Raw genomic sequence first — 26,936 nt, forward strand, 5'->3', positions numbered from 1 at the left:
TATTAAATATATTGATTGTTTCATATGGCTTGTGTAGGCCATTAGTACCTGAGGTCTTTGCTATGTCCTGAGGGACTTTGTGTGCTTTCCCTCTGCAGGTGGTCCAAAGCAGCAGATGACCTTCAAAACACCTATGATAACCTGACCGGTGACGTGCTCATCTCAGCTGGCGTCATCGCCTACCTTGGAGCCTTCACTGCTGCCTTCAGACAGAACTGTGCCAAGATATGGACCAAGCTCTGCAAGGTACAGGCACATACAGCAGCACCTCAGCTGAACGCCAATTAATTGTCACCAATCTTAATCTCGTTATTTATTCCTACCCTCCAGTCTAAGAACATTCCGTCATCAGATGATTTCTCCCTGAGTAAGACCCTGGGAGACCCCATAAAGATCCGGGCGTGGAACATCTCAGGCCTGCCCACCGACAGCTTCTCCATAGACAACGGGGTCATCGTCAGCAACTCCCGCCGGTGGCCCCTGATGATCGACCCCCAGGGCCAGGCCAACAAGTGGGTGAAGAACTCTGAGAAGGACAACAACCTGAGCGTGATCAAGCTAACGGACGGAGACTACATGAGAACCCTGGAGAACTGCATCCAGTTCGGGACCCCTCTGCTGCTGGAGAACGTAGGGGAGGAGCTGGACCCGTCGCTGGAGCCCCTGCTGCTCAAACAGACCTTTAAACAAGGTACGGAACAGGACGGCACGCTCTGGTGAACATCATATCATGTGCAAGGATTTATCATTACATACTGGTGTCATTTGATCACAGACTATTTGTTTGTGTCATCCAGCGGGCATGGACTGTATCCGGCTGGGGGAGAGTGTAATCGAGTACTCATGTGACTTCCGGTTCTACATCACAACTAAGCTGCGGAACCCCCACTACCTTCCAGAGCTGGCAACCAAGGTGTCTCTGCTCAACTTCATGATCACCCCTGAGGGCCTTGAGGACCAGCTGCTGGGCATTGTGGTCGCCAAGGAGAGGTGTGTTGCAACACATGCTACACTACTCGCTATGCTGTTTATTTATAGTGGATCATTTTTCAGTAATGAAGTTATAATAGAAACTCTTAACCTGCACAAAAAGCATTGATCTGTTTATGACCAGTCGTACTGTGACTGTATATGATGAAGATATAAATCTAGACGACTAACCCCTGACCTCATCATGTCTCTCTCTGCAGGCCGGAGTTGGAGGAGGAGCGGAACGCCCTGATTCTGCAGTCTGCATCCAATAAGAAGGTCCTGAAGGAGATCGAGGACAAGATCCTGGAGACACTTTCGTCGTCCGAGGGGAACATCCTGGAGGATGAGAGCGCCATCCAGGTCCTCGACTCGGCCAAGATCATGTCCAACGAGATCTCCAAGAAACAGCAGGTCTGGACCACACTGGAAAAACTCAGTCAAAATGTGTTGAAAACCAATTAGAATGAGATGGTCTAACTTCTAACCCATCTCCCAACCCACAGATTGCTGAGAAGACAGAGGTCAAGATAGCAGAGTCTAGGGAGGGCTACAGAGCCATCGCCAAGCACTCCTCCATCCTGTTCTTCAGCATTGCTGACCTGGCCAACATAGACCCCATGTACCAGTACTCCCTCAGCTGGTTTGTCAACCTCTACATCAACTCCATACAGGACAGGTGAGAAACATGCTCCTACACAGATAACAAGGGTTTAGACCTCGTAAGTCTCTGGTTAATGAATATGATGTACAGTTAGAGCGAAGCTCCTTTGTGTCCTAGGTAACACATGGCATCTGTGTTTCAGTAACAAGTCCAAGATCCTGGAGAAAAGGCTGAGGTACCTCATCGACCACTTCACCTTCAACCTGTACTGTAATGTGTGTCGCTCCCTGTTTGAGAAGGACAAACTGCTCTTCTCATTCCTCCTCTGCTCCAACCTCCTCCTGTAAGTCCATACCACACACTGAGGTCAAACATTTAAGATGGATTTTTGTGAAATGAATGAAGTTGTTTATTTATTCAAATAAAATTGTCTTTAAGCATACCATTTAAGAAAAGGTGGGATAAACGTGATTGTTTGTGTCTGACAAGTGGCTGTTTTTTGGGAGGGGGGTTTCACAGAGCGAAGAAGGAAATCGAATATGGTGACGTTATGTTCCTGCTGACAGGAGGGGTGGGTCTGCAGAACAACGTCCCCAACCCAGACCCCCACTGGCTGCAGGACAAAAGCTGGGACGAGATATGCCGGGCCAGCCACCTGCCCAACCTCCAGGGACTTAAGTATGACATAGACAAACTGCTGAGCTTGCCTCTTTTTGTTTTGGGGGATTAGAGATTTATTCAGTGTTTTGTTTCTGCTAATACTCAAATATGGAATATGTCGTCCTTCTCTGTGATTCTCATAGGGAGAGCTTCATCAAGATCCCAGATAAATTCTTGGTAATCTATGATAGCAAAGAGCCCTATAACACCAATCTGCCTAAGCCCTGGTGTGACTGTCTCAATGACCTGCAGAAGATGATCATTTACCGCTGTCTCAGGCCAGACAAGGTTAGAGAGAGAAATGAGCCAATCCCTATTTACTTTTGCTGTCCACATAAAGTCAATACAAAGAGGACACTCGAAAATCAATACAGAGGTTGCTGAATGTAGATATAGGTGTGTGTGTGCGGACATATCATATGTTTGCATGTATGCTTACTGTTGTATGCTACTCCTTATGTTTCCAGATTGTGCCGGCCATCACAAACTATGTGACTGACAAACTTGGGAAGAAGTTTGTGGAGCCGCCTCCCTTTGACCTGAGTAAGAGCTACACAGACTCCAACTCCACCATCCCTCTGGTATTTGTGCTATCTCCTGGAGCCGACCCCATGGCCAGTAAGTAGTACCCGACTAATCTCCTACACAGACTCCAACTCCACCATCCCTCTGGTGTTTGTGCTATCTCCTGGAGCCGACCCCATGGCCAGTAAGTAGCACCCGACTGATCTCCTACACAGACTCCAACTCCACCATCCCTCTGGTGTTTGTGCTATCTCCTGGAGCCGACCCCATGGCCAGTAAGTAGTACCCGACTGATCTCCTACACAGACTCCAACTCCACCATCCCTCTGGTGTTTGTGCTATCTCCTGGAGCCGACCCCATGGCCAGTAAGTAGTACCCGACTGATCTCCTACACAGACTCCAACTCCACCATCCCTCTGGTGTTTGTGCTATCTCCTGGAGCCGACCCCATGGCCAGTAAGTAGTACCCGACTGATCTCCTACACAGACCTCAAACCCGCTACTGCTTTTGTTTGATACGGAAAATGACTCCGCCCCGCCCCACCCCTCTCTTCCAGGCTTGCTGAAGTTTGCCAACGACAAGAACATGGGCGGCACCAAGTTCCAATCCATTTCCCTGGGCCAGGGCCAGGGCCCCATCGCTGCCAAGATGATCCGCTCGGCCATGAAGGAGGGCACCTGGGTGTGCCTGCAAAACTGCCACTTGGCTGTCTCCTGGATGTCCACCCTGGAGAAGATCTGTGAGGACTTTAGTCCAGAGACCTGCCACCCAGACTTCCGACTGTGGCTCACCAGCTACCCCTCGCCCAAGGTAGGGTACAACACTGCATCCAGCCTGGTCAACCAGTATACAATAGGATGACCGGCATCCATGATGTGGATTCATAACCCTCTTCCCTGTGTCAGTTCCCAGTGACCATCCTGCAGAATGGGGTGAAGATGACCAACGAGCCGCCCACAGGTCTCAGGCTCAACCTGCTGCAGTCTTACCTGTCAGACCCCGTCTCAGACCAGGACTTCTTCAACGCCTGCACGGACAAAGAGCTGGTGAGTGGTGACATGGTTCACACACACACAGACACACACACACATAGTCCTCTGTAGCTCAGTTGGTAGACTAATGCCAGGAATGTGTTCTTGCAATGCCAGGATAGTGTTTTTGATTCCTGGGGCCACCTATACATAACAAATATTATTATTATTTATTTTATTACACACACACCCACACTCTGCGCTGATTGTTCCTCTGGTTGTTTCTAGGTGTGGGAGAAGCTTCTGTATGGCGTTTGCTTCTTCCATGCTCTGGTACAGGAGAGGAAGAAGTTTGGTCCTCTGGGCTGGAACATCCCCTATGGGTTCAACGAGTCTGATCTGCGCATCAGCATCAGACAACTACAGGTCGTAATACACATCAACTCAGGGCTGGAGTATTTGAGAGAGATTGTCATTTGTAAAAGACTGTGGACTTAATGTGGTTGTTGAATATAAATGTATGTGATTGCAGATTGTGTGTTTCCCCTCTCTCACCCTGTTGTTTGTGTTCCTCCTCCTCCAGCTGTTTGTGAGGGAGTACGATCAGGTGCCGATGGAGGCCATCACTTACCTGACAGGGGAGTGTAACTATGGGGGCCGTGTGACTGACGATTGGGACAGGAGGCTCCTGATGACCATCCTGGCTGACTTCTACAACAAGGACATCATTGAGAACCCCCGCTACACCTTCTCCCCCAGCGGAAAGTATTACGCCCCGCCAAAGTCCAACTACGAGGACTACATCGAGTTCATACGGGTAAGCAGGAGTTAGACAGGGAAGGAATGAGACATTAATTCATCAGGTGTACAGCTGTGTGTTGTCAGCATAACTATCAGAATCAATACCATTCTGTCTGAACATTACCATGTTTAAAGTGAAGAGAATTGGACCCAGAATGGAACCTTGCAGGATGCCGCATGGCTCACATTCATGCGTTCCATCATATTTTCCATCTTGTGTTGATGTCTTCAGAACCTTCCGTTCCTCCAGCACCCGGAAGTGTTTGGGATGCATGAGAACGTGGACATCTCCAAGGACCTGCAGCAGACCAAGCAGCTGTTTGACTCCCTGCTCCTCACCCAGGGAGGAGGGGCCAAAGGAGGAGCCAGCTCCGGGGGAGACAACACCCTCTTCGACATAGCCAATGACATCCTCACCAAGGTAAAGCCAAACCAGTCCCTGTACTGCTGAAATGTACTGCCTTTCCCCCCAATATATGTCTGATCCGAATCAATGATGTTAAGTTTGTTTCAAGTTTTATTAGTCATCTGAACGGGATACGCATGGTATACATCGTCCAACCAAATGCTTATTTGCAGGTTCCTTCTTGACAATGCAACAACAATAAAAAATAATAAAATAAAAGAATACAAAACATAAAGTAAATGGCTCAGTAGAATAGAATAAACATTATAGCAAAAGTATAATACTGGAAGACACAATTTATAGTGCAATATGTACATATGTATTGGTGAAGGGGAGGCGGCAGTATAATAAGAGTCTTGTAGCAGCAGTGTGTGTGTGTGTGTGTGTGTGTGTGTGTGTGTGTGTGTGTGTGTGTGTGTGTGTGTGGCATGAATGCACTGTATATGTGTGAGTGTATGTGTGCTAAGGTACTGAGAATCAGAGCAGGTGGTCAGTTAGGTCACTTATTGTCTGTTTTTTGTAGCTTCCAGCTAACTTTGACATCGAGGCTGCTCTGTTGAAGTACCCTGTTCTGTATGAAGAGAGCATGAACACTGTACTGGTGCAGGAGATGGAGCGCTACAACACGTATGTCATCTCATCACACACCCAAAAAAATAGAACTCAGAAAAACAACTAAATTCTGATGTAGATCTTAATGAAATGACCAAAACCCACAATAAGATCATATCACTGTCTTGTCTTCCAGGTTGGCAGTTACGATCCGTGTGAGCCTGCAGAACCTGCTGAAGGCCATCAAGGGCCTGGTGGTGATGGATGCTGAGCTGGAGGCCCTGTCAGGCAGCCTGATGGTGGGCAAGCTGCCAGAGAAGTGGGCTAAACGCTCCTACCCCAGCCTCAAACCCCTGGGCAGCTACATCACAGACTTCCTTGCCAAGCTCAAGTTCCTGCAGGTTAGTCCATTAGCCTCAGTATTGTTTTTAAATCCATCATCGGCATGTATTCCGTTTTCTCATGAAGAGGAAACACTTTGTTTTGTTTACTAATGTGTTCTCTTTGCCCCTTGCAGGACTGGTATGAGAGCAACAAGCCCCATGTCTTCTGGCTGTCTGGGTTCTTCTTCACCCAGGCCTTCCTGACCGGGGCCATGCAGAACTACGCCAGGAAATACTCCATCCCCATCGACCTGCTCTGCTTCCACTTCCAGGTCACACAAACAGCTGAATTAGAAGAGACTTTGGTTTTTTGAGGCATTGTTGTAAACAAGTTATTACTTAAAAATGCCCCTCCTCTTGTTTGTCTGTTTTGATTAGCCTTTTCCTCCCCTCTCATTGGTAACAGGTTCTTCCCATCGACACCTCAAACTCCTCTCCTGAGGACGGGGTCTACATCCACGGTCTGTTTCTGGACGGCGCTCGCTGGGACAAGAATAGGTAGAAGACTCTTTCAAACAAGGCTATTCTTTAAATGATACCAGAGAGTGCAGTGAACTGAGACTGATCTCTCCCACTCACAGTGGAGTCCTGGCTGAGCAGCATCCCAAGGTTCTTTTTGATACGGTCCCCATTATCTGGATCAAACCAAGTAAGTTTGTCTCTCATTCTCTATGCACTTCTCTTCCTCTTTGACTCCCCTCTGTTATTCTCTCTCTCTCTCTCTCTCTCTCTCTCTCTCTCTCTCTCTCTCTCTCTCTCTCTCTCTCTCTCTCTCTGACTTCCCTCTGTTATTCTCTCTCTCTCTCTCTCTGACTTCCCTCTGTTATTCTCTCTCTCTCTCTGACTTCCCTCTGTTATTCTCTCTCTCTCTCTCTCTCTCTCTCTGACATCCCTCTGTTATTCTCTCTCTCTATCCCTCACTCTCTCTCTCCAGTGGAGAAGAAAGGCAGTGATCTTCCCCAGACCCTGTATGTGTGTCCGCTGTATAAGACCAGCGAGAGGAAGGGCACCCTGTCCACCACAGGCCACTCTACCAACTTTGTCATCACCATGATGCTGCCCACCAGCAAGCGCCCCCAGCACTGGATCAAGAGAGGCGTGGCCATGCTCTGCCAGTTGGATGACTGAGGACACTGAGGAGTAGGGAAGGACACGCTATTTAACTTTGACATTACACCGAGACTTCGCTCCCTGGTGGATTCTCTATTCACTTTAATCATATAAAAAATACGTTGATGTAACATGTGTGGCTGTTGGTTTTGTTTGGGTCTTTTGAGTGGGAATACATACATACAACACCTGATTAGGACCATAGCAGACCTACAGTATGTGATACCTGCCTATGGCCACTGGGAGGTGTGTGCGTGTGTTTGTGTCAATCAGTTGAGCTGTGGGTAGAGTTGCAGTGTGCTCAGTGGGTCAGAGCCAGGTGCAGGGTGGGAAGGTCCCGTGATCAGATATAAATAGCTGGGGAGATATACATAGACATGCTTTGGAAGCTTAGTGTGATTGACCCACTGAAGATTGTAGGGCCATCGGAGAAACAGCCTATTGACTGAAGGTAAACAGAAAACAAAAGACATAATCCTCTGGGAGGTTTAAGGATGGAATGGTGTGGTGCCTGAATGCCATTGTTCATCTGAAATGGTGTGATATGGTGCCATGTAATTGTTGAACTTGGAGTGGCCATTGCATGCTCAACTTACAGTAAGTGGCTTGATAACTGTTGAATAAAAGCTTTTTTAATCCTGAATGTTTTATCCACAGTTCCCTATAAAGGCTGATGTAGTTTTCAATGTGCAATACCCAACACTACAGCCACACATATAATGCACCAACCCATGCCTGTTTAGCCTTTATTGTACTATACTGTCATCATCAAAGTCACCCCACTGCAGAGAACTGGGGCAGCTATTTCAAGCAGAACACAACCATTAAGCATGTAAATATACTGTAATGTATCAATGTATTATCTTGTTTTCTATGTATGTGAAATGATAGTTAGCACAAACTCACAAAAATTACAGTGTGCAACATGGCTGCAATGCTCTCCAGTTTTACTGTTGTCTATGAAATGTCTGCCGAGATCCTGTTGGTATTTGAGGCTGCTGGCTGGTCATGTGTATGGTCCCTGCCCTGGTCGGTAACATGTTGCCCCTTTAAAATACCAGTAGTTGAACAGAGAATGAAGGTTCTTAACATAATGTCTCCCCAGCTCAAGTTAGTCGTTTCCTGGTGAGTTGACCCTTCCTGGAGTGACAGATGAACTCCGAGACAGAGGCAGGATATGTTTTTGACCAACCAGAAGAGGACGTGGTCACACAGTATATGATTGAACAGAGCCTTCTGAAATACAACAAGCACAAAGGCTCACTCCCTAAGTAAGACCTCTCAAATGGCAAAATACCTGCTGCTTTATTCTGTGTATATGTGTATACCACATGGGTTAGCTGTGGAATATCCAAGTGATTCTGTGTTTATACATATATTTCACCCAGTGATCCTGCAGGCCCTGAAGGTGATCCTGATGAGGTCTTTACATTGATAAAGGAAGGTGAGCATGGCTTTTTCCTTATCTTAACTCCTTAATGACTTCTGCTATGTGCGATCATCTCTTTTCCCGTCTCATAGATTGTCCCCTATATGGTGTGTGTGTGGAGTTGAGTCAGAGGTGGAATAAGATGGAGGGATATGACAGCACTGCCATAGAGGTTACAGCCGGTCTATTGACTTTGGTGCTGTTCCAGTGCAGGATACTAGAGGGCCCAGCGATGAATAACAGTTCTGGTCTTCGGATGCATCTCAATAAATATAATTCCTTTACTTGCCTCATTTCAGAAAGTGAAAATGTCTTTCACCTGTCCAGTTCTCACACAGTTCAACCGAATGAAAAGGACAGGAGAGGTAGCCATGTCAGACTATTGAGAGATACCCCGTACCTGTCTTCCTGTTCTGTTAGGTAATGAGGAGGCCCTAATAAGGCTAGCTGAGCAACCAGGAGCCATGTCCAGAGTAGACGACAGAGGATGGATCCCGTTACATGAGGCCGCAGTGCAGGAGAAGAAAAGTATACTGGAGATCGTCTTCTCAGGTACTGGTTTTGAGACATATCTCAAGGGACTTTCCTGGTCAAATCTAGGTAGTAATATACAGGTCCATGTGTCCAGCTTCCCCCCAGGGCGCAGAGCAGTGCCGGACTCTGAAAGGAGAGACAGCTCTCTTCCTGGCTGTAGTGTGCGGCCTGAGGGAAAACGCTACGTTCCTGCTTCAGAACGGATGCTGTCCAGACCTCCAGAACGATGACGAGGAATCTCCACTTGTGGCAGGTATTCAAAATATATCTTAGATGTTTGTAGATTTCGATTTTTGTTTATGGAGCACAACTTTAACCTTCTGCCATTCTTCCTGCTCTGTCACCTATTTCCTACAGCTATAGTAAATGACCAATATGATTGTGCATCGCTCCTGCTTCGCTGCAATGCCAAGGTGGACCAAACAGGAGATCTGGAGCGGACTGCCCTCCATGAGGCATCTCTCCTGGGTCTGGACAATTTTGTTAACCTGCTACTGCATTCCGGAGCCGACCCAAACGCAAGGGATGTTGACAAGCTGACCCCACTGGCACTGGCTGCAGAGACAGGGCACCTTAACGTAGTGGAGGTCCTGCTACAGAAAGGTGTGTGTGTGTGTGTGTGTGTGTGTGTCTGGACCATATGGAGTGATTCACTTTCTGTCTCCTCTCTCTCTATCCTTTTCTCTCGCTCTCTCTGTCACTCTGTCAGGAGCCAGCGTGCAGTCTCAGACAGAGGGCTCTGTACTGTTTGAGGCGGTTGCATCAGGTAATCCTGACATCATCTCTCTGCTGTTGGACTATGGGGCAGAGCCCGACATGCCCAACCACAGTGGGCACCTACCCATCCACCGTGCTGCATACCATGGTCATCTGTTGTGAGTGGAGAAAGATCTTTACTTTATATACCCCTTTTATATTTATTTATTTTTCTGCTGTTAGGAGGTACAGATATTGAAAGGTCTTCTACTCTCTCTCCTCAGGGTGTTGGAACGGTTGATCTCAGCAACAAAGATGGAGGCAGTGAAGAAGAGTGGTATGAGTCCCCTCCACTCTGCTGCTGCTGGGGGACACACCCAGTGCCTGGAGGTCCTTCTCAATGCAGGCTACGACCCCAACTTCATGCTGCACCCACGCGTGCGCAATAAATACGATGACGAACGCAGGTCGGCTCTCTACTTTGCTGTATCGAACAACGATGTCCAGTCCACCCGTCTGCTGCTGGAGGCTGAGGCCATGGTCAATCAGGACCCTGTCAACTGTCTACAGGTGGCTCTGCGGCTGGGCAACTATGAGCTTATAAACACTCTGCTGAGGTAGGAATCAAACTCAAGTCATATCAAACTTGATTAAATAAAGTGCATTTCAAAATCTCAATATGCTTTACAGTAAAATATGTTATGTGAGTGAGAGGAATTAGCCTGTAGTATGTATTTTTGATTAGTGTGTAATGTAGGCCTAATTAATTTTGTTGTTCTTATCAATCAGGTACGGTGCTAATGCCAGCTACTATTCTCGTGTCAACACAACACACTTCCCATCAGCACTGCAGTATGCGCTGAAAGATGAGGTCATGCTGAGGATGCTTCTCAACCATGGATACGATGTACAGCGCTGCTTTGACTGTCCCTATGGAGACAGTTCCCATGACTACGCACCCTGGACGACCTCGTTCACCAAAGACATGGTGGTTAGACAACTAGTGCTAAGGAGGAAAACAAACATTAAGTGGTCATTGTAAATGTGGTTATTACAAACTCTATCTCTTGTCTCTTTTTTTTCTGTCTGTCTGTCTGTAGTTCTGTGAGGTGATAACAGTCAAGTGGCTGAAACACATCTCGGCACAGGTAGTGCGCATCATGCTAGACTACACAGACCACGTCACCCTGTGTGTCAAACTCAAGGAATGCCTGAAGACACAGAAACAGTGGCCTGAGATATGCTATATCCAAGGTACTACAACGGAACTGCACTGCACAGATGCCTTTTCACAATAATTATTATGTAATTACCATTTGACCAAATGTTTAAGTAAATGCCAAGTAAATAAAGCATGACCCTAATGCCCCTCAGAGAATGTGCGCAGCCTGAAGCACCTGTGTCGGCTGCGTATCCGGGACTGCCTGAGCCGTCTGCATCTGCGATCCCCAGCCTTCATCAGCTTCATGCCTCTCCCCACCAGGCTTAAGGACTACCTCCGATACAGAGAGTACGACATCTACAGCAGGGGCAGCCCTGATTGATCATAACATAATGGCACTCTCTAAGAAAGTTCCAGTTCCTTATCAGTTTGTCTGGACCTTGTTTACTTTTGTAAGTGTGTGCCTCTTTAGTTCCTACGCGAGGATCAACAAACAAGCAATATTCTCTCCCTTTTTTTCTACTCTGAATGCATGTCATGTCATAGGCAGCACAATGTGTGTTGCTCCTAGGTTGAGCATTTTGGGTCACTGAACCAACTGGGATAAGCTTGTTTGGTTAAAATTATATTTTTGTATAATTATTGAATTTGTAAGGAATGACACACTTAGGGATTATGTGTAATGTCCTATTTTTATCTGTGATCTATAATAATTGTATTTTGTCATTAAACATTTGAACAGAAGTCTTAGAACTGGGTTCAGAAACCTTATTCTATTTTCATCTACTGACATTGAAATCCATGTCACCTGTTGTGTTGTGCACACATCATATGACATCATTGGAGAAGGCATAAAAATCTGAGGATTTTTTTATTTTTTATAGCAGACTTTCATTTGTCAGATGTCATTCAAATAGACCAGCCAAAACGCAATAAGCATTTCCCAGTCATACCATCAGTCTGTATATCAAATGTCAGACTGAAAGTGCATAGGTCATGGTGTTATTGGGCCTATACTATTTATGGATATTAGTTTGATTCAAACAAATGCCTTTTATGTCAATACGTTATCATGTGTCAGTCACAGACGGTATAAAATCATCACTTTAGAGACAGAAACGGTTTAATTTGACAGACAAAATGTTGTCAAGATTTCTGTAGTGGCCAGGCCTTAGTGGAACCCCCCCCGAGGAAGACAGACAGACAGACAGACAGACACTAGTTCAGCCAGCTGCTGTCTCAAACACTGAGGTATAATAACGGTCTCAAAGGAAGTTATTCGAGTCAAGGGCCTGTAGGAGGCGCGGCTTTGCTTGAATGTAAACAGATTGACGCCAGCGCTTTGCTGTGGTGGAGAAGAAGGCATACGTCATATTCACAATGGCGGAGGCAGGGTGAGGAGTAGAGTGTGTCAGTTAAGTGGCGCAGTAACCAACTACATTGCCCGCGAAAGACGCTAACGGTGCCCGAAAAATGGCCCTGAACCCTGAAGTGGAGAGAAAAACTGACATAGAGTGTCTGAAGACCGGTGAGCTCGACTTGGAGAGCTGCGATAGCAAGACAAATCCGTTGTCAGCCGCCATCTCGGCCACATCCAACCAAAATGGCGATCAGACTGGATGTGAAGACGGTGTAATGCCCGAACAAGAAGCCTCTGAGCGGCGGAGGAGCGGGCAGACTGCCGCGAGAAGCTCCGATAATTCACCTTTACCCGGCCAGAGACAGGCTGAAGAGTTGCCAAGGAGAAATTTTCAGATCCCGAGGAAGATCAAGGAACGGAAAGGTTGTGCCCTTTCTCTAGTACTAGCTAGCTATTTCCAACAGAGGCTGCCCTGTGTTTCATAATTCAAGTGCTGCATGTTGCAGACCCGCGTTCCCTACCGTTAGAATTTAGATTAGCTACTGAAATGGATTAATGTGATCCATCTTCAAAGGATAGTTATCCTTAGTTTATTGCGGAAAAAAATACTTGCTTTGGTAAAGGTACAATCGCTTCCCGTACTCATCTCGGTCAGCATTGCAGGTAAGTTTCGGCCCAGGCGGGACGAAGAGAAGCACGTGAAGAGATGCTGTTCATCAAGCCTCCATATTACATGGGTCTACATGGAGGCTTGTGGCGAGTGAAATTCGTTTTCAGCTGAGGATTTTGAAAGCTTGTGGAAAATGAACATAGTAGTAAAGTCCCTTGGGTTGTACACACCACACCCATCTATGGTCTAGGCCTAGACTGGTTACCATGGCCCTTCCATGAAGCTCCAGAACATAGTCATCATCTTATATCTTCATTGATTTGATACAGATTATAGTAAACAAGTCCAGACCCCATTTGGATTATTCTGGGGTAGAATACATGTAACTAGCTATACGGTGAGACCATTGGTCAGTCATCCAGGAATAGCCAGACTGGGAGAAGCTCCCAAGAACGGTTTTAGTATTAGCTAGGCTAGTTCATTCTTTAGGATGTTTGCTGTGCTGGTCTTGGCTCTTACATAAGATTTGCTTGGATTGTCATCAGAAAGAGCATCCAATCTATACCAATGGTACCCACTATATTCACAGGTTGGTGTGCTTGGTTTTCATAATTGGGGAGATGCTGAATTATGATGCACAGCCTGCATGCAAAATGCAATCCATCATACACGTTTCTATCATGGGCATAGCTACATCAAGTTTAGTTTGATAATATTGTCTCTAGATTCTGGCCTTTGCCATGACGGATATGTGTCATGCATTCTGACTAAATAGTATATCTACCCATTTTCAGACTGCATGTGCTAGTTTTTTAAATGTTCCCATTCCTTAGTGTGATGTCACTGCATTTGGAAAATAGACTGGTGGGTGAGACTTGGTTGGACATATTGCATCATCATAATTTGGCACAAAGTACACAGAACTTTGCCCCTTTTTATCTTGAAATAAACTGGCCAGATACCCATCATGTAGCCTATTGTGTTCTTTAAATTAACAGTGCATGCAAATTAACAATGTAATCCAGTCCCTGTTCTATGGCTGTGTTTACACAGGCAGACAATTCTGAGAATTTTTCCTTAAATTGTTATTTTGAACAGTCATGCCAAATCTTTTCACAGATATTTTTTTAGAGCTGATCTGACTGGTCAAAAGACCAATTAGTGAGCGGGGGATTGGGCTTCCTATGTGAACGCAGTCCAATTTGTGCCAATCAGATCCCTGAATGATACTAATCCTCTGTTTCTCTCCTCCCTCTCTTGTCATCCCTGCTCCTCGGTAGGCCTGTACCAGTTTCTGGCCCCTGACTCCCGGGAATTTGAGGGCCTTGTGAAGATCCTCTCCTCCTTCTACCTGGATGCATCGTCCAGAGGGACATTCTCCTACTGCAAGGCCAGGCTCATTCACAATGAGCTGCTGGAGAAAGAGGTAGCATCACCAAGCTCAACCACATTATTATCATACTCCCAGCTTTTAAAGATTTTTCTTTTTTTAGAGACCGTTCCCCCCATCATTTTTAACACAAACCAACCACATGGTACACCAAACTATACAGAAGCCCAGTGGGCCACAACAAATAAGATTTTTAAAAACAATAAGACAGACCATCAGCTGATCAGTCCGCCTCAGGATGTTGTCAACAGCATGGCCCAGAGGTCTGTTATAAGAATTCCCATTTGCAATCACTTTAGTGAAATCTCCACTTCCTAATGTTCAAAGAAAATAAAATGCATATCCGCTGCTGATATTCTCCCCCGACTGGCACAAAACACTAGTTGATAGTTTTGCACGACCAACAACAAATACATACTTCATACCTCACTGAATTTGACCCACCCTTTATATTGCTGTGTTTGCATTGTTTCTCATGATGCCATATTTTCTCCTGTTTGTGTGCCAGTTCATTGAGAAGAGGAGGGAGCTGAAGCAGGAGGGCCGTACTGACCCAGAGCTGGTGGAGTCCTACTGCTTCCTGTTCCCAGACAAGTCCAAGGTGAGCCTAAGTGCCTGACTGCCTCACAAGGCGGTGTGGTATAGCGCCGTGATCTAGTACTCTGATCTAATGTTTCTGCTACAGTCTGGATCTTTTCAATTGGATTATGCATTCGGCCTACAATTTGAGTTTGGCTGCTGGGCTCCTGGTTGTTATTTGAAAACCACCGTTTTCTATTTCTTTGTTGGTATGATGAAGTGATGTTCTTTTTCCAGCTCCCGTGGATTTGTGAGAAGGGTCTGTCTGTGGGACACTCCAGGATCACTACACTAGGAAATCCTGCTATGGGTGAGTGTGTGTGTGTGTACTTACTATTGAATGTCATGTATGATATTGTTTTTAGTGAGAGTTTGCAAATGTCCAGAAGGAAGGCTTTTCTCTGTAATGCACTTGTCTAACTGTTCTAGATGTTGGGGGTATGTCAGTTAGACATGGGGTTGTCACCATACCTTATTTTTCCAATGCAAAAAGGAAAACACTAAGCAGACTAAACACATTTGTCCTTTAAAAACCTTCTCTATGTAACATATTGTGTGTTAAACGTTATTCTGGATGTCAACATGCGGCTGTTTTTGTTTCCAACATTCGGATAGTTTTCCTCAGGAAATGTAGTCCACTTAATGTTTTGTTTCCTTTCCATGATACCTCTGAGTTTCGTGTTACTGGTATTGTGACAACCCTGTTAGAAATGGATCTGCTTTTGAACGTTAAGGTTTAATTGACTCTCTGTAATAGAGGATAATCTGTATGCCTCATTACTGTAAGAGTAGCTTTATCCACTGCCAGACAGCTTAGAATGTCTACCAGATACCATTACATAAGAAGATACCTAATACATGGCCTAGCAACAGCTGAGTATGGTGGAAATGTTTATCACAATCCCTCAAACCTCAGTCATAAACTATAAACCCACACACAGCTATTTCCATTTGTTAGTCAAAAGTTGAAGTTGTATATGCATGGTTTTTGCTTCCTTAGTATGTTCTTGACTTGCCTTGACTTTTTGTCGTTTCAGGTGTTTATCTGTCTAAATTCTCTGATTTGCTTCAAATGAACCCGTTTGAAGCAGGCAGTTGTGGAGACATTGTCATATTTAAAGTCATGAGGGTAAATGCATCTATCACACTCATTATGGACCCAATTTAAACTATATATATATATATATATATATATATATTACAAACACCTAGAATGTAGTTGCTTACTTTTCAACAGCCTAGCATTATCATCGTTGAGTGCAACACCAGTTTCTATAATGTTTGACCCAGTGAGTGTGTTTGTCCCTTCAGGGCCGGCTGAAGAGCATCTTTGAGAACATGCCTAAGAGTGTCCTGGACCCCACACCCAAGTTTGACTGTCACATCTCCAAGAACGCCACGCGGGTCACCTCGTTGCTGTCCTACAGAGCCTTTGAACTCACGCAGCAGTACTTCTATGAGTTTGCTTTTGATGAGATCAAGCCTCGGCCCAGGCATGTGTGTCCCTACGCCGTGGTGTCTTTCCAGTACAAAGGCAAGGAGTCTGCTGCTGCACCTATGGCTGCACACAGGTTCAACAGCGCTGTCTGTGAAGGAGGAAGCAAAGGTACACTCCTGTTTCTGCTTCTTTACCTTATCTCTCTGATTTAGTCTATTTGTACGGACATTTGTATTAAAAAATAGAGGCACATTTATTTGTATAATGTAGTTTGATAGCTACCTTGGAAGTTTGGCATACTGTGCCCTTTTTTGACCTGTGACTGTTGACTGGGGCCATTGTTCCCATTGCAATTGTGAAGTGTTTTGAATGCACTTTAAATAATGATTGATTTGCCTGTCAGGGAGGAGTAGCTACACTGTGTGGAGTGGGCCACTGGTGAACAAGGGACAGGAGTTGTGCCAGGTGTCTCTACGCTCCTCTACACGCCACTTCCTGCCTTTCAAACTGTGAGTACCTATTTATTGTCCGTACCCGAAACAATTGTATTTGTTATCAAATCAAGTATTATTGGTCACATGTTATTGCGGATGTAGCGAAGTGCTTGTGTTTCTAGCTCCAACAGTGTAGTAATATCTAACAATACACACAAACTTAAAAGTAAAAGAATGGAATTAAGTAATATATAAATATTAGGATGAGCCATGTCGGAGTGGCATAGACTAAAATACAGTATATACATATGAGATGAGTAAAGCAAAAATATGTAAACATTATTAAAGTGAACAGTTTTCCATTATTAAAGTGGCCGGTGATTTCAAGTGTATGTATATAGGGCAGCAGTCTCTAAGGTGCAGGGTTACGTAACAGGGTGGAAGTCGCCTAGTGATGGGTATTTTGATGAGCTTGTGACAGTAACTGTTTTTCAGTCTTGGTCCCAGTGTGATGCACCTGTACTGACCTGGTCTTCTCGATGATAGCGGGGGGAAAAGGCTGTGGCTTGGGTGGTTGTTGTCCTTGATGAGCTTTTTGGCTTTTCTGTGACATTGGGTGCTGTAGTGTCCTAGAGGGCAGGTAGTATGTCCCCGGTGATGCGTTGGGCTGACCGCACAACTCCCTGAGAGCCCTGTAGTTGCGGGCGGTGCAGTTGCTGTGCCGGGCGGTGATACAACCCCGACTAGATGCTCTACATTGTGCATCTGTAAAAGTTTGAGGGTTTTAGGCACCAAGTCAAATTTCTTAAGTCTCCTGAGGTTGAAGAGGCGCTGTTTGCGCCGCCTTCACCACAGTGTCTGTGTGGGTGGACCATTTCAGTTTGTCAGGGATATGTACACCAAGGAATTAAAACCTACCTAAAACACATATTTGTTGTCCATGTCTAAAATGCATCTATTTGTTGTCCGTACCTAAAACATGGATATCAGTAGTAATTCATAGTTAATAAGTATGTTATGAGTACTGTAATAAGTTTTGTGTGTGTGTGTGTGTGTGTGTGTGTGTGTGTGTGCCCTCTGCAGAACGGAGAAGTTGGAGATGAGTATGGGGATGCAGCTGGACCAGGTGAAGAGGAAGATCCCCTCTGTTCTGTTCTCCTGGGACACCTACAGCAGAACCCGGGAAGGTCCGAACTGCTCTCCTCCTCTTCTATTCCTGCTCTCCTCCTTCTACTCCTCCTCTACTCTCCTTCTACTCCTCCTCTACTCTCCTTCTACTCTACTCTCCTTCCTTCTAATCCTCTACTCCTCTCCTCCTCCTATCCAGCCTTAGATCTAGTCTGGTTAATCTATACTCTGACCAAGACAACAGTCCATAGATGCTATAGAATAACATGACAACACTTAACAGTCCCTCTAGATTTTGCAGTGTTTATGTGTGATGCTTGTTTTTACTGTCAATTCTGACATTCTAAATGGCAATTTGCAATAATTTTGTCCAATTTGTCACATGCGCTGCTGAGGAAAAAAGCTTGTTGACCTGTTCTTTGAGCCATATTATGTGCTAAAAGTACAGTGATTGCTTAAAATTGCGAACCCTCTTTTTCTAGTGAGGCGAATGGACAGGTGTATGCGGTACTGTTGCGACGATTTGAGTTTTATGCGGTGATTGGTCAGATTTGCAAGCCCTCGCATAATATTGTGCTTGCTAAATCTTGGAGGGACTGACTTACTCTGACTAACAACAATGTAAGACCTATCACCCGGAATCACTATGTGGTTGTTTTAACTTTGGAGTGGAACTTGTTCTGACCGAGCTGTGTGTGTTTCAGTGCTGAAGTGTGGGATCTACTGCAGCCTGTTTGAGGTGGTGGATGGGAAGGGTAAAGCGACCAGCAGCACTCTCTCAGGACTCATACATAAACTGGAGAGAGAGCGGATGGTGAGTCACTCCCTGACAGTCCTTCTGCATGATGTTTTAATGGACCATGTTTAATGATTACACAGCAACACTAGACGGGGTAGGGAGGGGATGTATCGTGGATCATTATGTTACACACCCAGGCTTTCACATGGGTTGTCATTACTTTGGTCCCCCATAATGTTTGATATGTAGGTCAGCTAACTGGTCAGTTCCCTAGAAATGGGCATGTCTTGAAGACTGGTTGTCATTTGGTTTCCATATTTGTTTAAAGGTAGAGCTAATGCCAATCAGGGAATTCCCATGCCATATTTGAAATGGATTGTCCCTGTTTTATGTGTGAATTTCTGTAGTTGCACAGCTGCACTGTATGAAAAGAGTTGGTTTAGATGTATTGAATGTTAACGTCTCCTCCTCCTGTGTAGGTGCTGGTGAAGCCGTTAGTTGATAAAGGCTTTCTCTTCCTCTTGTCATCTACTCAGATGTTCAATCCCAACGGTACGTCCTCTCTCTCCTTATCTCAGGTGTCTCCAACTCTTTCCATTGATCGGACATGTTGTTCTTCGTGTGGGTTAATTCTGAGGGAGTTGTTTTGTGTATTCTAGAACGTCGGGGGAGGGTTGAGAAGAGCCTGCAGGCACTGTTTGTCTTTCAGGAGTCCAGGGGAGTCACCAAGTTCAGTAAGTATTCTAAAATGTCCTTCAACCACAGTTACATATTGAATGTCAAGAACAGCCTTTATGAGCAGTATGTTACTTATGTCTGCCTCCCCCGTTGACCATGTCCCTGCCTCCCCCAGCGCCCAGAATGTCAGAGCAGGAGCCCCTGTCAGCTGAGCCCCTGCCCCCCCTCCTGGCCTCCATGGACCCCTTCATTCCAGCCCTGCACTACGCCTTGCTCAAGATGCGCTCCACCCCCGATAACAAGCACCTCAGCACCGTGGTGGAGCGCCAGGCCCTAGACTACCTGACCAGGAGGGACAGCGGCCGGGCCTTCCTCCTCCCAGAGTACCAACAGAACCTGGACGAGAGGGGCAATGTGCACCCCGCGCCCCGCCCCAAATCCAACATGGAGGGCCTGCTGCGTTCCTACCTACACGGCCTCTCCTCGGCCTATGTCCTTCCCATTGTCAAGGCCAGGGACATGATGGACAGGATCAACCAGCCCCCGCCTGCCCCAGCTCCAACTGTCCCGGACTACAGCCCTGTGTCAGACTGGGGGGGGTCAGGAGGGTCAGACAGACCAGAGAGGGTGGAGAGGCAACCTCTAGAGAGACCAGAGAGCAGCAGGAGGAGAGGGGGGCCGTCCCAGACACATTCTAACGGGGCCGGAGCAGGGACAGGGGCCCCGCCCCAGAGGTCCAGGTTGGCCCAGAGTGAGTACGATAAGGACAAGATGAAAGAGTTGCTGAAGCTGATCCAGCTGCATAAGGCCCTGGTGAAGGAGCCAGGGGGGAAGGAGAGGGCAGAGGGGGGTGACGAGGGGGCCTGGGAGGGCCCCCACGGCCTGAAGAGGAAACTAGAGGAGGACGAATCAGGGGCCATGTCTAAATACCTACGAGGAGCCCACTTCAGCAATGGAGAGCCCAGTAGAGGTGAGACTGGTTTCTGTGTGGGAGAGGCGTGAGTCTGTGTGGGAGAGGCGTGAGTCTGTGTGGGAGAGGCGTGAGTCTGTGTGGGAGAGGCGTGAGTCTGTGTGGGAGAGGCGTGAGTCTGTGTGGGAGAGGCGTGAGTCTGTGTGGGAGAGGCGTGAGTCTGTGTGGGAGAGGCGTGAGTCTGTGTGGGAGAGGCGTGAGTCTGTGTGGGAGAGGCGTGAGTCTGTGTGGGAGAGGCGTGAGTCTGTGTGGGAGAGGCGTGAGTCTGTGTGGGAGAGACTGGAAGAATAAGGGTAACAAAAGTGGGAGGGAGACAGTTTGGTAGGGAGTAGTATGGACTGAGCAAGTTAACTTTAATGTTTCAACATTTGTACGCCAACCACAGAGAATATTGCCATTTTAAAACTAGGCCTTTTTCATAAATAATGTTGTTTTTTAAAAGCCTACCTTTATAAGCCTGATAAGTAAGGCTTCATCCCTCTTAGCCCCACTGTCTCTGTCCTCCCAGTAGCCCAGGGGGAGGAGGTAGAGAACTACAACCTGGCAGCAGTAATGGAGAGCATGGGGATCTATGACACTGACCTGAGGGACAGGGGAAACACTTCCCAGGCCTCCTCAGCCAACGAGACACAGCGCCTGCTCAAGATCCTGCTCTCCACCCTCAACAAGGCCATGGTTCAAGGTGCTGCCGCGGCCCCCACCGACCTGCCTGACCACGTGGAGCCCTCCACGGAGAACCCCCTGACTGGAGCTCCGATTGAAGGGCGAGTGGAGCAGGCCCGACAGGACTTCTTTGAGGTGAGATGCGTTTGTAGAAGGAAAAAAATGAAGTATGGACTGGTGTTTGTGATGTGACTGACCATGTTGTTGTTTGTTTAGGAGCAGACTGTGTGCAGTCTGACCAGCCCCTTTAGCACTGACTCTCCAGGACAACAGCCACACACCTCAGACAACCCATCACTCACCTGGGAACTGGCCTCTCATACAGACAAACCTATCCCCTTCTTTGACTCTCAGAACGACGGCAACTTTGAGCAGAGGGGAGGTCTGGAGGGGGGTGAGAGAGGTCTGAGAGGTGCCTCTGTGGAGCAGGAGAGGGTAACCAAGGAAGCCCCAATAGAGAGGGGAGCCAAGGGGGCTTCCTTGGAGAGGGAGATGGCTCTGAGGGGAGCTTTTCTGGAAGGGGGAGCCAGGGACACCTCCCTAGAGAGGGAAAGCAAGGTGGAGAAGCCAGCCAGGGGTGCTTCCCTGGAGAGGGTAGCCAGGCCGTCCAGCACTCTGGACACTATCGTAAGCCAGGAGCTCCACTGCCTCTCCAACTCCATCCAGGGCCTCATGGACAACCAGAAGATCTACTACAACTCCCAGCTGCCCCCACGGCTGTCTCCACGCCACTCCTGGCAGCCCAACAGCTCATTCTCAGACTTTGTGGCTCCCTATGTTGTGTCTGTCCCTGTTCAGGGCCACGTCAACACCCTGTGTGAGAGAATGGGCCGACTGGTACCCAAACCTCGCCACACAGACTCTGCTAAAACACCTGGGGCTCGTTCTACCCTCCATGTTCCCTCCGCCACTACCCATCCTATTCCTTCTTTTCCTCCCCCGCCCCATTCCCTCTCCTCCATCCCTCCCCTTCCTTCCATGCATCACCTTCCACCCCCGCCTGCCCTCGTCCACTCCCCTGCCCCTGTCCTCATCATGTCCCCCACCGCCAAGCCTGTCCCCAAAACCAAAGCACAGCCCCCTCAGGCTAAGAGCTCCTCTTCTTCCCAGAACCGGCCCAAACTGGTCCCGTTCAAACAGACCCACAAGAACCCCTCTGCAGCACAGAACCCCTCCACAGAGAGGAAGTCAGAACCATCTGCCTCAAAGAGAGAGGTCTACTCTCCCTCCCAGACCTCAATGGACTCCTCAGACTCCACCCCAAAACGGCCTAAACAAGATGCCATCACAGCCCCCTCTCCCCTTACCCCGGCGTCAGCCGCTGGACTACTGATGGGCCAGCTGAAGCCTGAGGTGTTCAGCAGCCTGGTGGAGATCTTCAAGGATGTGCAGAGGAACACGGTCAGATTCTATATCCACTCTGGAGAGGAGGAGGAGAGTGACATCTGTGTGGAGATCAAGGTAATGTAGGCTTCAGTTATGATCAACACTCATGTCCATGTTTGCCCCACGTAAGAAGAGACTCGTTCTCACTGATTGAGCAAACACTTCACCAATACCTCTATTCAAGCTTTCTCTGACGCAGGCACTGCATTATCAGCTGTAATTATCTGCACTGTGACGGGACAATCAGTGTTCCCTCGTGTTGTTGATCTGAAAACATGTTAAACTGACGTTGTCCTCTGGAGGACGAGGAGAGACACTTCACACTTTTTTTTACTGCAACAAGAACACTTTATGACTCTCTGCATTCTCTGCCATAATAAATTGTAGTACATTACTGAGATAATATTGCACCACTATTCTCTCTTCCTCACCCCCTCACCTGTCTGCTCTTTGTTAATTTGGTTTTGTGGTGTACTGCCTGACTTCTGTTCCTGTTTTCAAACTCCCTCTTTCTGTCTCATACCTGTGACAGGAGTACTTGCTGAGCCTGGGCAACACGGAGTGTAACCCACAGATGTTCCTGGAGAATAACAGCAATCTGGATAAGTTGCTCATCGTCATTCAGAACGAGGACATCTCAGCCCACGTCAACAAGGTAACGTTACCATCCTGGCTGGCTGCTAGGATGAGTCAATATCGCCTCGGCACCAGACAGAATGTTGTCTGCACGGGGAGAATTCTCCTCAGCCCCCAGAAAATAGTGGAATTCTAATTGGACCTGTTGAATTGATTTTAAATCCACCAAAAACCACAGATACTTTCGGTCATGTAGTGTATGTGGACAGCTGCTCATCAAACATCTCATCCCAAAATCATGGGCATTAATATGAGGTTTCTCCCCCTTTTGCTGCTATACTCTTCTGGGAAGTCTTTCAACTAGATGTTGGAAATTACTGTGGGGACCTGCTTCCATTCAGCCACAAGCATTAGTGAGTTTGGGCACTGACGTTGGGCAATTAGGCTTGGCTCGCAGTCGGCGTTGCAATTTATCCCAAAAGTTTTCGATGGGGTTGAGGTCAGGGCTCTGTGCAGGCCAGTCAAGTTCTTCCACATCGATCTCGGCAAACCATTTCTGTATGGACCTCTCTTTGTGCACAGGGGCATTGTCATGCTGAAAGTTGGAAACACATAATCGTCTAGAATGTCATTGTATGCTGCAGCATTAAGATTTCCCTTCACTGGAACTAAGGGGCCTAGCCTGAACCTGAACCATGAAAAACAGCTCTGTGAGCTTCTGTGACCTACCAAATCGTGGGTGAGCTGTTGCTCCGAAACGTTTCCACTTCACAATAACAGCACTTACAGTTGAGCAGGGCAGAAATTTGATGGACTGACTTGTTGGAAAGGTGGCATCCTATGACGGTTCCATGTTGAAAATCACTGAGCTCTTCAGTAAGGCCATTCTATTGCCAAAGTTGGTCTATGGAGATTACATGGCTGTGTGCTCAGTTTTATACAGCTGTCAGCAACGTGTGTGGCTGAAATAGCCGATTCAACATATTTGAAGGGGGTATCCACCTACTTTTGTATGTATATAGTGTAAACAGTGTCGTTTTAATTGAATATATAGACCGAGCTGGATGACATGATCGTCATGGCAACTAGTCTAGACAGTCATCACCTCTCTCACACAAATGTTCATTTCGATGTTAAGGATGAATTTAAAGCTGTATGTGTCTTATTTAAAGGTTGATTCTGAACCATGTTCCCCCTGTCAGATCCCAGCTCTGGTGTCATTGAAGAAGCTGTCCACAGTGAGCTTTGCAGGAGTTGACAGTCTGGACGATGTGAAGAACCACACCTACAACGAGCTCTTCGTCTCTGGAGGATTCATAGTGTCTGATGAGTTTGTCCTCAACCCAGACTTCATAACACACGGTGAGTCTGCTGAAGCAGTCTCACCTGTCATCAGTCATTGTGATGTGTGGGATCTACACGTGAATATTACAACTTCTGCCCTTTTTTCTTTCTATACAGTTGGATCAATTCCACAGTGACTGGGGATTGTTTGTTAATGAGATCCATCTATATTCTAATTGAAAACAGTATTTGGCCAGTTGTTTTTTTCCCCCTTACAATTCAATCATTGTTTTATGTACCATGTAGCTGTGTCATTCCTTCCTGGTTAAGGAATATATATATGGTTATATATTGACTACAGATGGAAAGGGAAAAGACAACTCATGACTGGTCTTTGATTTGATGGGATCAGTGTGTGTTGTGTTCCCTGTGCAGACCGGTTGCAGGCGTTCCTGCGGTTCCTAGAGGAGCAGAGCTCTCCAGAGAACCCCTGGCAGTGGAAGATTCACAATAAGTCCCAGAAGAAACTCAAAGAGCTGGGCAGGTCAGTAACTATCTCTACTACTACCATTCAGCATGACCCAAGACATTGGCCTCTCTCAATCCATTCAGTAACTACCTCCATCCTATAGGACTGCCAAGTCAACCAATTAGGAACGTCTCTGAGAAGTCCAAAGTAGTAGTAGTGACTGTTTTATATTTTATTAAGATCTCCATTAGCTGTTGCAGAAGCTATTCTTCCTGAAGTCCACACAAAACATGAAACATAATACAGAATGACATAATACCAGAACATCATTAGACAAGAACAGCTCAAGGACAGAACTATATACATTTTATTAAAGGCACACGTAGCCTACATATTAATACATACACACAAACTATCTAGGTCAAATAGGGGAGAGGTGTTGCTTTATCTGTTTTTTGAAACCAGGTTTGCTGTTTATTTCAGCAATATGAGAAGGAAGGAAGTTCCATGCAATAATGGCTCTATATAATACTGTACGGTTTCTTGAATTTGTTCTGGATTTGGGGACTGTGAAAAGACCCCTGGTGGGATAAGTGTGGGCCAGCTGCAGCTTAACTAGGTCTTTCCTTGCGGCACTGGACCACTCAACTGGACAATAATCAAGATTAGACAAGACTAGAGCCTGCAGAACTTTCTTTTTGGAGTGTGGTGTCAAGGCTGAAAAACAAAACACACAATCATATTATCATGCTTTCATCCAATACTTTTTTTGTGTGCTTTTTGTCTTACCTATTCAGACTGTTTTAGTAACAGACAGCCCCACCTCGCTCCTCTTATAGGTTGAACAGTGATGCCATGGCTCTCCTCAACCTGCTGACAGCCTATCAGAAGAAGCACCTGGTGGAGTTCTTACCTTACCACGAGTGTGATGCCCAATCACGTCAGGCCCCTGATCTGGACTGCCTGGTCAAGCTCCAGGCTAACCACACCCAGCACCGCCACTTTATCTTCCTCACAGGTACCACAGCATCGTCTCCTAACCCTCGGTGGTACAGTATATGTATTAACTGAACAGCCCTGTCTTGTTTGTCCCTCCAGAGAGGCGCTTTGAGATGTTCATGCAGTACTCCAGGAACGGCATAGTGATCGCCAGCATTGATGACATCATGACCAGTTTCCACAGCCTGATTGGCTCCAGAGGTCAGAAACAACTGCCCACACCGCCCTCCACTGGTGGGTAATGTCAACAACTTCACAATTACATTGCTCTTTGGCCCTGTTCAAGTACTATCATTTGCATCTCTTTCCTTGAAGTGAAGTCCAAGTGTTTTATGGTCAAATTGTCAGTATTGAGTACATCAATATTTTCCCCTGTCCCTTTATCTACTCCTCTTCCTCTCTTCCCCTCTACTCCCTCTCTTCCTCGTCTCTTCCTCTCTCAGTAGTGCATGATGAGTGTATAGAAGAGGAGGATATGTCACTGGACTCTGATGACGACAGCCACAACCAGGTGATCGTAGAGCATCCTGCCCAATCCCAGGAGGGGGTAGCAGCAACGGGCATGGGGGACTCAACCCAGCAGCCCCCTTACCAGAGTCAGATGAGTTCCGCCCCCCTCTCCCCGACCAGCTCAACCCCCCTGGCCGACACACCCGCTCCTCCATCTCCTACTCCAGCAGAACCCCCAACCTGTCCAACTTCGCTGCTCTCAAATCTGCCATCTCCCAGTTCAAAGCCTCCAACCAGATTGGTAGGGCGGACATAGGCAGCACTTCGCCAGGAGGGTTTTCTGTCAACCCCCACCAGAGCTTCCTGTGTCCGTCTACCCAGTGGGTGTCCTACTCTGGCTCCTCCGGCTACACAGCCTCCCCAGCCTACCCCGCCTCGCCCTGTAGCACCACCCAAGAACAGGACTACAGAAACCCAGCCGCAGTACCTACTACAGCCCCAGGTTCCACTCTGACCAGCCAGGCTCCACTCACCCTACCGGACATCCCCCAGCCTCCCCCGCTTCCTCCACATCTCAAGATGGGTGGGACTCTGTCCCAGTCGTTTAGCCTACCTGGCTCTGTTAGTGGAGCGGCAGGGGTTGGTGTTGGAGCATCTATCTCCACAGTCAGCAGCACTAGCACTCTGCCCATCACAGCCATAGTGGCCTCTTCCTCTTCTCTCTCCACTGCACTAAAATACTCCGACCCTACTGTTGCCACCACAGCCTCCTTAGGCCTGGACTACACTCAGAGCGACATGGTCCAGCTTGGCTACCCGGCAGCGGTCAGCTCCAGCGCTAACGGCACCCCCACCCAGCAGGGGGACAGGAGACTCAGTGGGCCCGGGGAGAGCCCATGGGGGTTAGGAGGAGGAACCCCTAACAGCCAGGGAGGGGCCAGGCCTGGCTCTGTCTCCCATAGCGGTCTCACCCAAGGTG

At 47.2% G+C, this 26,936-nt stretch overlaps 3 protein-coding genes across 7 annotated transcripts in view; all 3 read left to right on the forward strand.

Moving 5' to 3' along the window:
- dnah12 (dynein, axonemal, heavy chain 12) overlaps positions 1–7,114 on the forward strand; it is a 41,650-nt gene extending 34,536 nt beyond the window's left edge. Inside the window, exons 52-71 of the mRNA XM_064956540.1 lie at positions 99–246; positions 331–691; positions 798–990; positions 1,191–1,383; positions 1,476–1,648; positions 1,776–1,916; positions 2,093–2,251; positions 2,377–2,521; positions 2,701–2,851; positions 3,317–3,570; positions 3,666–3,806; positions 4,020–4,157; positions 4,315–4,548; positions 4,765–4,953; positions 5,462–5,565; positions 5,687–5,891; positions 6,008–6,145; positions 6,280–6,371; positions 6,455–6,522; positions 6,808–7,114. Coding sequence (XP_064812612.1) covers positions 99–246; positions 331–691; positions 798–990; positions 1,191–1,383; positions 1,476–1,648; positions 1,776–1,916; positions 2,093–2,251; positions 2,377–2,521; positions 2,701–2,851; positions 3,317–3,570; positions 3,666–3,806; positions 4,020–4,157; positions 4,315–4,548; positions 4,765–4,953; positions 5,462–5,565; positions 5,687–5,891; positions 6,008–6,145; positions 6,280–6,371; positions 6,455–6,522; positions 6,808–7,001 — 3,421 coding nt within the window. The 3' untranslated portion in view covers positions 7,002–7,114. The remainder of the gene's footprint in view (positions 1–98; positions 247–330; positions 692–797; positions 991–1,190; positions 1,384–1,475; positions 1,649–1,775; positions 1,917–2,092; positions 2,252–2,376; positions 2,522–2,700; positions 2,852–3,316; positions 3,571–3,665; positions 3,807–4,019; positions 4,158–4,314; positions 4,549–4,764; positions 4,954–5,461; positions 5,566–5,686; positions 5,892–6,007; positions 6,146–6,279; positions 6,372–6,454; positions 6,523–6,807) is intronic.
- Positions 7,115–7,386: 272 nt separating this feature from the next.
- On the forward strand, positions 7,387–11,546 carry asb14b (ankyrin repeat and SOCS box containing 14b). 2 transcript variants are annotated; one of them, XM_064956538.1, is made up of 11 exons: positions 7,387–7,434; positions 8,089–8,254; positions 8,372–8,427; positions 8,833–8,964; positions 9,041–9,199; positions 9,304–9,549; positions 9,656–9,821; positions 9,927–10,259; positions 10,432–10,633; positions 10,743–10,896; positions 11,017–11,546. In XM_064956538.1, the coding sequence occupies exons 2-11, from the start codon at positions 8,136–8,138 to the stop codon at positions 11,184–11,186; spliced, it is 1,737 nt and encodes a 578-aa protein (XP_064812610.1). In that variant the 5' UTR covers positions 7,387–7,434; positions 8,089–8,135; the 3' UTR covers positions 11,187–11,546. The 2 variants fall into 2 exon arrangements, with proteins under 2 accessions (XP_064812610.1, XP_064812611.1); XM_064956539.1 differs by lacking the exon at positions 7,387–7,434 and having other exon boundaries at positions 7,722–8,254; positions 10,432–10,630.
- Positions 11,547–12,153: 607 nt separating this feature from the next.
- LOC135527897 (protein TASOR-like) lies at positions 12,154–26,394 on the forward strand. Of its 4 annotated transcripts, none has more exons than XM_064956534.1 (20): positions 12,154–12,587; positions 14,055–14,200; positions 14,673–14,765; positions 14,981–15,053; positions 15,781–15,872; positions 16,055–16,349; positions 16,585–16,690; positions 17,699–17,802; positions 18,448–18,557; positions 18,962–19,034; positions 19,142–19,216; positions 19,336–20,130; positions 20,639–20,928; positions 21,010–22,254; positions 22,712–22,834; positions 23,958–24,117; positions 24,475–24,583; positions 25,348–25,526; positions 25,607–25,741; positions 25,951–26,394. In XM_064956534.1, the coding sequence occupies exons 1-20, from the start codon at positions 12,278–12,280 to the stop codon at positions 26,271–26,273; spliced, it is 4,836 nt and encodes a 1,611-aa protein (XP_064812606.1). In that variant the 5' UTR covers positions 12,154–12,277; the 3' UTR covers positions 26,274–26,394. The 4 variants fall into 4 exon arrangements, with proteins under 4 accessions (XP_064812606.1, XP_064812608.1, XP_064812609.1 ...); XM_064956536.1 differs by having other exon boundaries at positions 25,954–26,394; XM_064956537.1 differs by having other exon boundaries at positions 25,607–25,708.
- Positions 26,395–26,936: the final 542 nt, after the last annotated feature.

Source organism: Oncorhynchus masou, chromosome 33 (genome assembly GCF_036934945.1).
Source record: "Oncorhynchus masou masou isolate Uvic2021 chromosome 33, UVic_Omas_1.1, whole genome shotgun sequence".
Taxonomy (NCBI): Eukaryota; Metazoa; Chordata; class Actinopteri; order Salmoniformes; family Salmonidae; genus Oncorhynchus; species Oncorhynchus masou.